This window comes from Myotis myotis, unplaced genomic scaffold, assembly GCF_014108235.1.
Source record: "Myotis myotis isolate mMyoMyo1 unplaced genomic scaffold, mMyoMyo1.p scaffold_m19_p_11, whole genome shotgun sequence".
Taxonomy (NCBI): Eukaryota; Metazoa; Chordata; class Mammalia; order Chiroptera; family Vespertilionidae; genus Myotis; species Myotis myotis.
In genome coordinates, this window is record NW_023416315.1 from 12094266 (window position 1) to 12103678 (window position 9413).

General features: G+C 45.4%; 1 protein-coding gene across 2 annotated transcripts in view; it reads right to left on the bottom strand.

The window, feature by feature from the left end:
- Positions 1–3441, bottom strand: part of SLC26A4 (solute carrier family 26 member 4) — a 41940-nt gene extending 38499 nt beyond the window's left edge. For both annotated transcript variants that reach the window (XM_036327521.1, XM_036327520.1), the window contains exons 1-3: positions 3309–3441; positions 2414–2580; positions 762–901 (exon numbers count right to left, since the gene is read on the bottom strand). In XM_036327521.1, coding sequence (XP_036183414.1) covers positions 762–901; positions 2414–2577 — 304 coding nt within the window. In that variant the 5' untranslated portion in view covers positions 2578–2580; positions 3309–3441. The remainder of the gene's footprint in view (positions 1–761; positions 902–2413; positions 2581–3308) is intronic.
- Between the last annotated feature and the right edge of the window lie 5972 nt (positions 3442–9413).

The following is a 9413-nucleotide window of genomic DNA, read 5'->3' on the forward strand; positions in this document are numbered from 1 at the left end:
GGGAGGGGAACAGAAAAAAACACTTATGTGTAGTTCAGGCTAAAATACGTCCTCCACTTTCCTTTAAGCCAGTTTCAAAGGGCAGGGTCAAGACCATGTGTGAGATGTAAAGTAACTTTACGGGCTGTAATTATCATTTAAAAATATATGGAAGCATAATAAAACAAGACAATAGAAAATCTCAGAGTGCATCACTTGTAGTGAGATATTATTTAACAAAAGGAGCTATATGTGCACAGATTGTGATGTAATACATATTTGTTACTGTGAATTATGGTCAATAAAAGTTGGGAAGCCACTGCTTAGGAAATAGGGCTGTAGTTGGGGCCATGCAGGGTGGGGAACATCCTGAGAAACCATTTGGTCTGGCCCTGCCAAGGTATTAGGGGTGAGTTAATTAACTGTTTGACCAAATATAGCAGGCTAATTTTTAAGAGGATAATTTTGTATGGCCCGTGAATGATGTTATAAATATCCAAATGGCCCTTGGCAGAAAAGAGGTTTCCCCACCCCTGAGAGAAACAGCATAGTTTCCCAGAAAGAGAACTCTAAGGAAGAGGAGGAAGAAAGATGCAACTTCCTCCACTAAGAAGCTCTGGGGGAAAGATGACGCCTTCGAAGGTGAGCAAGCTCTTGGTACAGACCCATGGGAGCTGGGGGAAGGGGGGGGGGGAATCGGGGGCGGGGGGATGTGGGGAGGGTCATGAACTGCTTCTGGAGACTGATTCACAACCACTGGGGCCAGTCCACCAACACCTTACCTTGCAGGGTACCCACTAGCCCAGTGCTAACTCCCGAGATGATGTCACTGAGCAGCCACTCCTTGACTCGGTATTTGGGGAGCCAGTCCAAGATGGGCAAGAGAGTCTTCAGCACACCAACGGCTCTTTTTCTTGAACAGCTGTCAAAAAGCAAGAAAACTGGGTTTCCAATCTCATCTCAGCCGCAAGCAATCACAAAGTTTTGAACTGAGCCCTTCATGGTTTCTAAATGTTTACAACTATTTAGAAAGAGAATGAGAACCGCAAATATCAACACTGAAGTACTGACCATGCTTTTGCCAAGAACTCTACCCTTTTAAACGCACCCTGGTAAGAAACACAGGATTAAGTGTCCCCCACCCCCACCTTCTTAATCCTCTGAGAAAATATCCCTACACAAGAACCCATTTTCTGGTCCAGCCATACATTGATCAATGGGGAGTCTCTAAATGGAGATTAATTTTCAGACTTCTATCCCCAGGCGCCTTCTTCTACTTCTCTTTTTCTTTTAAGAAAAATAAACATGCTCTGTATATTTTGGCAATTCAAGCTTGGAACCAGTTTTACAAAACTCTTAGCATGATAAATGCACACCTTGCTGTATCTTGCTAGTTAGTATTTTTTAAATTCAACAACCAAGAGATAAAAGAAAACAATATTAACAGTAAGTGAACATTCTTTGACTCCTGATAATGGAATTGTGAATATATATATATATATATATATATATATATATATATATATATATATATATATAAACTTACATGTACTGGATATATATTTTTAAATATATATATATATAATATATACATGTATGCATGGTGGGGCAAAAGTAGGTGGAGCAAAAGCATACACACACACAGGGGTTTGGGGCAAAAGGAGGTTCACAGTTGTGAGTATGAGAAGCACAAAGTTCATTCTTGCATTATTATCCATTAATTATTATATTATTTTCCATACAAACAACTGTAAGCCTACTTTTGCCCCAACATATATATGGAGAGAGAAAAAGAGAAACAGGGTTGGGGGGAGTGGCAAGTGGGTGTCAATAGATGAAAGAAGATTAACTTGGAGTAGATCATCATTGAAGCTGGATGATGGATAAAAACATGGAGACGAGGTTCATTATACTACTCTTTACTTTTATATGTATTTTAAATGTTCTATTTTTTTTTAAGGTTTTTAAAGAGAGAATCCGGCAGCAATCTCTAATTCTGTGTCTGGGATATCTAATAACAGGCGGCCGGTTTGGGTGCAGAGACGGACGGAGGCTTCCCGGGGTCCCCCGCCTGATGGGAAGGCCGCGGGGCACTGCGCTCTCCCGCGTCTGGCCGTCACTCCCGTCTCTGGGTGGCATCCTGCCTGAAGGAGCTTGGGCTTTGGACTCCTCCTGGTCAGGTGATGCCTTCACCCATCATCTCTTTTTAATCGAGCCCCTTTCTTCCCCACTCTCCTCAGCCGGGCCATCACCACAAAGCAGTGGGGACCCGCTGGATCCCCAAGGAGCGCTCCAGATGTCCCCCAAAGAGGAAGAGAGACGGGACTCCCGGGACACCCTCTCCCCAGAGAGAAGTTCTGAGACTAGAGTCAACTTCCAAAGGAGAACGAGGAGCCTCCCTCCCACCGGGACGGACGCGTGGCGGGCGGCTGACCTGCAGCTCCGGGCCAGGCGCTCCCGCAGCGTCCTGCGCTCCTGCAGGCGCCGCTCGTACCGCCGCTGGAAGGCGAGCTCGCTGTACACCGGCCTCGACACCACGTAGCTGCCGCTGTACTCGGGGAGCTGCGGCGGCTCCAACCTGCGGCCGGGCGCTTCCATGACCTTCGAGGAGGAGGAGGACGAGGAAGGAGGCGAGGGAACCGGGAAGGAGAAGAAACGGTGAAGAGGACGGGACAGGGCGAGGCGACCGGCGGCCAGCGGGCCCTGGAGAGCCTGGACCGCCCGGGCGCGCCGCCACCTGCGGGGGCCACCTGAAGACCCCCGGTTGCGCAGCCCGCACCTGCTCCCCGGGGCTCCCCAACTCTGAGAGGAGTGAGCCCCGCGTTCGGGGCGTCGGGAGCTGGACCCAGTCGGTCCCCGCAGGCGGGCAGCCAGGGCACTGGCCGCGTTCTGAAATCTCCCCAAACTCGGGCTGGAACCCGGGCAAGGGCCAGGCTGGAACGGGACCTCGGGAGCGTCGCCCTCGCCCCCCGCCCCCCGCCCCTGAGCCGGGGCACAGCCTCAGGCGCGCACTAGAGAGACGCGCAGCCCCGCGCCAGGCGAGGGACCCTCCGGCCGCGCGCCCGGGTCCGAGGCCGTGCGCTCTGCAGGCAGGCTCCCCGTGCAGGTCGCCGCTCCCCGGGGGACATAACTTGGGGCGGGTGGGGCAGATCTCTCCTCCGGCCTGTCTCCCAGCTTTCTCCTCACTCTCAGCTTCTCAGAAAGAAAGCTGTCCCGCGCCCGCCCGCCCGCTCCAGGCCCCCACACGGGTCCCATCTCCAACCAGCGACTCTTCCTAGGAGTCCAGCCGGGCTGGGTGGCGAGGGCGACACCTGCAGCGGCGATCTCACCTGTTGCGGCTCCGCTCGTGCCCCGCCCGGAATGCCCCGGGCCCGGCCGTTCCGCTGCCTTTATAGAGCTCGCAGAAGGCAGGGACGCGTTTTATTTATGGAGCAATAGAGACACCTAAGTTGAAAAGAGGGACACACAGGCATCTGTCTTTCCCCATCTGTCCTGCCGGGAAGTAAATCCTACCCCTCCCGCATTCTTTCTCTGTCCAGAATCTTACTGGCCGTCACTCACTAATGGAGACAGGGAAGCCAGGGGCCAGGCAGCCCGGGAGGACTTGTTGTGGCAGTTCAGGGCCCCACATAGGTGTCAGCGATCGCTGGCCTTGCCCGGGTTGTGCGAACCAGGAACTCCACAGTCTGACGCACCGCTCTCACACCAGGTGAGAAGGGGCAGTGGCCGGGTTGGTACTTAGAAATACAGGCTTTGGACTTCTAGGAAGTCTTTCTTTAGAAGCACCCAGTGAGTGGTGGCTACAGAGAATTCATGATTTGTTCATAAATTTAAGATACATAGTTTCTCTCTCTCTCTCTCTCTCTCTCTCTCTCTCTCTCTCATTCACAATCAGATCAAGTGTCCAGGTGGCCCCTTTCTTACCTGGCTGACTCTTTGGTTCTATCTTCTCATTTATCCGCACCATCCAGGAGGGAATATGCTGGACTAGACAGGAATCTAGACCAAAAGAGAGTGAGAGGAGGTCGGATCTATCCTACCTCAACAGTGTTGTGTTTTCTTCTGGGAGGACTCTTGTTTAAACGGACGTGCAGGTTGACAGAAGGGAGAGTGAGTTCGGTGAACAGGATGATTCTCTCCTGATTACCAGTGTTCTGCAGTAAACACAGAGTGGCTCTGGACACCAGCCTTGGGGTACCCACCCAGCTGGGAAGCACAGACCAGACAGTTCCCTACGCGCCCAGAGACAGAACGCAAATGCCAAGTCCTGACATTGCACTGGACATGATGCGCACAGGAGCTTTTTCTGAGGAATGAATGAGCCACCAGCTTTCAACAGATCTTCAAAAGCTTTCTTGATCCAACAAGGTTATAAACCTTGAAGAAGGGACCTAAAAAGAAAATCCAAATCATGAACTTTGGAATTCTTACTGGATAAGAATTAAGAACTAATTCTTAATTCTTAGGCCTGGTTCATAACTGAGGACTATTTTGTCCTCCAGGAAACATTTGGCAATGTCCAGAGACATTTTTGGTTGTCATCCCTGGGGGGAATGTTACTGAGATCTAGTGAAGAGAGGCCAGGAATGCTACTAACATCCTATGATGGAGTTTGCAGTCTCCTTTAAGATTCTGTAAGTTATTAAAATGTACGTTTAGCCCTAGCCGGTTGGCTCAGTGGATAGAGTGTCTGCCCCCGGACTGAAGGGTCCCGGGTTTGATTCCAGTCAAGGGCACATTCCTTAGTTGCAGGCTAGATCCCTGGCCTTGGTCGGAGTGCAAGAGTGGGAGGCAACCAATTGATGTGTCTCTCTCTCACATCCATGATTCTCTCTTTGTCTCTCCCTCTCCCTTCCACTCTCTCTAAAAATCAATGGAAAAATATCCTCGGTGAGGATTTTTTAAAATACATTTATTAATAAATTGATATGTGACACTAAACATATATATATATATGTTATATATATTATACATTACACACACACACACACACACACACACACACACACAGTAGAGGCCTGGTGCACAGGATTCATGCACTCGATGGTGGAGGACTCAGCCGGCCTGCGCCCTCTTGCAGTCCGGGAGCCCTCAGGAGCGCTGCCATGGAGGCAGGAGAGGCTGCCTCCACTGCTATTGTGCTCACCAGCTGTGAGCCCAGCTTCTGGGCTTCCGGCTGAGCAGTGTTCCCCCTGTGGGAGCGCACTGACCACCAGGGGGCAGCTCCCGCATTGAGCATCTGCCCCCTGGTGGTAAGTGCGCATCATAGTACCCTTTTCTTATATAGGATACGGAGACATATATAGTACGCAGCTATCCATAGTGTACATGCATTTCTATAAGCACATTGTTGTTGTATGTGGAACTCAACTACACTGAAAGGGTTTGTTTAAAATATCTTTTTATTAACATCAGAGAGGGAGAGAGAAACATCAATGATGACAAAGAATCACTGATGGGTTGCCTCCTGCACGCCCCCTACTGGGGATCAAGTCCACAACGTGGGCATGTGCCCTTGACCAGAATCAAACCCGGGACCCTTCAGTGAGCAAGGCAACACTCTACCCACTGAGCGAAACCAGCGAGGGTGAGGAGAGGATGTTTTTTTTAAGTGGATTCTGACTGTACCCACTCTGTAAACCCTCACACACATCTTTACAGCCCAGTTAAGAACATTCCTTGATGCTTTCATTCAGATTAAATTTATTTCTTTTCTGGATTCTCTTGGTACCTTATCAGATTCTCTCTTTTTTGTTGTTGTTTACCCTCACCTGAGGACATTTTTTTGCCATTGCTTTTCAGAGAGAGTAGAAGAGAGGGGAGAGGGAAGAAGGGGGGAAAGGGAGAGAGGAGAGAGGAGAGAGAGAGAGAGAGAGAGAGGAGAGCTGATCCTCTTTTAAACTGTCTTTTACTATCCATCTTAGTATCATAATTTTATTTACATACAAGTCTTATCTCCCTCACTAGACAAAATCTTCTTGAGGACACTTTGACTCCCTTCAACCATTAATGCTTTCTAACAGATATATTTATAGCCCAAAGATTTTTAAAATAGTTTATTGATTTTTACAGAGAGAGGAAATAGAGTGAGTGAGAGAGAAACATCCGTGCAGAGTGAATCTGATCCAACCAAACTTGGGGCATGCACCCTGACCTGGCATCCAACCAGCAGCCTTTCAGTACACAGGAGGAGGCCCAAGCACCGGAGCCTCACCGGCCAGGACGAGCCCACAGATTCTCTTTAAAAAACTAAAAATACAATACATATTGGTGTGCAACTTTTTAAAAAAATTAAGGCTATGTCACAAATATCTGTCTAGGTGAGTTCATATGAATTTTTGTTAACTTTGTCAACAGCTGCCTGGACCCAATACTATTAACTCATTCATACTGAGGTCCACAGTAACTCAGCTGGAGGATTCACAATGCTTCCTTGAGTTCTTAAGAGGCATCCTGTGCAAATATAAATATGACTCTTATCCCCTTCTGATAGCCATTTTTGCTCCCTGTTACTCCTATTTTGACACTTTTGGTCTGGTCCAGTCGGTTCCGTGGACCACTTTGGACCAGAACTGGGTGATGATTTGATGGTGGTGGTGGTGGTGATTCCAAGGAATGAGGAGGGTGGTAGAAGTGTCAGAAGGCAGAGGAAAGAATAGGCTTTCAAATAACACCAGGAGTCAAGTGTGTCACTTCCCTTGGAGAACAGACAGAATTCTTCTTTGAACAGCATCGTTCTATGTGGGAATTCTATTTCATAATTACCGCACTGTAATAATAAGTCCTGCATGGACTTAGGTGAAGAGTCTGCTTTCTTCTGTTAAATGCATGGACAGAATGACATCTCCCTCACAGGTTTCTATAAAAGTATAGAACTGCTTTTCTCCTAGATCTGAATTTGGCTGTCTTTTAAAAACAGAGAAGAGTAGGAGGTGAAAACAGCTTGCTTTCCCCACCCAATTTACTTGTTATATCAAACACCTCAAATTACTCACTTAAGCTTTACAAATCAAGTTCTGCCTGTTTCCCATGGAGGTGGGCAGTTCTTTCTTTCTTTCTCTCTTTCTTTCTTTCTTTCTTTCTTTCTTTCTTTTTTAATGATAATTTAATCATTTCCAGGACTTCTTTTCAAGGAGATATATATCACTTCAAAATAAATTGTTACTTTCCAGCACATACTTAGCAGTTAGTGCTGATTTTAAATGTGTTTTTTAATTTATCACTTAGGCACTTTGTGTGTAAGGCAAACTTCACTATTAGATCTACACGTGCATTCAAAGATTTATTAAGAGTTTATTAGTGCTGGCCATGGTACAATAATGAACAAAGGAAGCATAGACCATGGTCTCATATATGTGGGTGCAACAAATATTCATCAAATGGTCACAAAATCTATGCCCTATTTCACTGATTCTAAAATACACATTTTTCACATTTTATCAGGACTCATAATTGATGGTACGCTGTGGTTCAATTGGCAGCGTTTTTTCTTTCTTAGTGGTTCAGAAAATAATTGTGAGTTTTACAATTAATGGCATACTAGAACTGATAAACTGTGGATATCTACACTAATAAAAGAGAAACATGCAAATTGGTGTCACTCCACTATGCCCACCAGCCAATCAGATGAGTATGCAAAGATGGTGGTTAATTTGCATACACAGGCACTCGGAGCGAAGACTGAAGACAATGTAGAAGGAAGCCAAGCACTGCAGAAGGGAGCGAAGCTGCAGAGAAGAAAGCTTCAGGACACAGGAAGCCCTATTCTTGCAGAAATCTTCCTGCAAGGGTCCTCTAGTATATGTATAAGATATAAGTTTTTGAGTGACTCTGTGTGTCACAGGAATGGTTTAATTGAGTCCTGTGTTAATTTAAATTTAGAGCAAGTAGTCAGTCTTGCTTCTTTTTTCTGGTCCAAGGGGCAGATTTTTACTTTCTTTTTTTTCTTCCTTTTAAAAAATATAATTTAAAAAGTTATCTAATCAGAAGAATTTCAAGTAAGTAAAATTACAAGTCTTCTTTTGTTTCCAGGATACCTTGCCAGTATACCTTGGCAAATTATGACAATGTAATAGGTACTAGAAAAAAACTTGTTAAATTATTGATTATTTAATGATGAGATCTTAAGAAATCATCAAGTAGAAAGGAAACTAGTTTATTTGTTTATTTATTTTAGGAAACTAGTCTTAAAAGATGAGAATCCATTCTTTAAAAAAAACACTAAACAAGAGAATTCTTTCTAAACCTATGTGGCAATCTATTCCAAGTTTAAAGCAAATTTCAGTGTCAATAAATATTTATTTTTATATACTATAATTCAATAAATGTCTCAGATAGTAGAGGGAATACCACAATCTTTAATATTAATTCAAATTTGATATTTGGTTGAATAAATTTGTTACTCACTAGCATGAAATAATGGCACCGTTTTCTGAACAAAGAATAATTTGAGGGTCTGAAACTTAAATAATAAGTTTTTGAAGTTATCCTTGCATACTTTATCCCAGGAACTCTATGGTTTGTTCATCGAGAGCGAAGAGGGACACTTGAGGAATGTTCCAAGTAAATAGTGATGGGCTGTGTTATCCTGAGTTGCATGTTTAAGTATTTCATTCATTCATTCATTCACTCATCCATACATTTATTTACTCAGTATTAACGTAAAAAAAACCATTGAAACCTGTAAAGAATTTTTGTGAATTTATTTGAGCCAAACTGTCGACATATGCCCGGAAGCAGGACCTCAACGAATTGAGATAATGCTCCGGAGAATGGTGGGTTACATTTGTATTTATACATTTGCAATCAAAGGAGGGACATAAGTGGGTTACATGAAATTCATTGGTGATAGATGAAGGAGGAGGGATAAAGCAAAGCAGGGAAACCCCTGGGATTGGATAAAAGTAAAATCATGGACACACACTTAGGTGGGTGCAGGATCAATTAACATGATAATGAAGGGGTTTGTGGTATCTGTCCTGGCACCCAGCACATTTGGTTGTGCCCCAGGGGCTCCAGAAAAAGGGAAGTTACAAGTTACCCAGACATTTCAAGGATGTGTTATCATAGATGCAAAAAGACAGATAGGCTCAGTTAAGGTAAAGGATGACCTTGTCAGTGAAGATACCGGTCTAGGACGTAACTGCCCACCATAACTGCTCTGAGTTAAAGTTTAATTTCAGACTATCCTTTGTGGTTACTTTAGGTCTCTCAGACTGCCATGCAGGCCTCCCCTGAGCTTGTCAGGTCAGCATGTGGCCCCTTTCGTTCACAATTACCTTCCCTCCATTAAGAGGTCAATAAAAAGGAGCCAACTGAGATCCACAAGGGGAGTCAACAGGAGCCATGTTTGTTTTCCCCACCCCCCGTGATAGGGTTTTGCTGAGGGGCCACTGCTAGGTCCCCACTTGCTCCTCTCCCTTTGGCCTGAGATG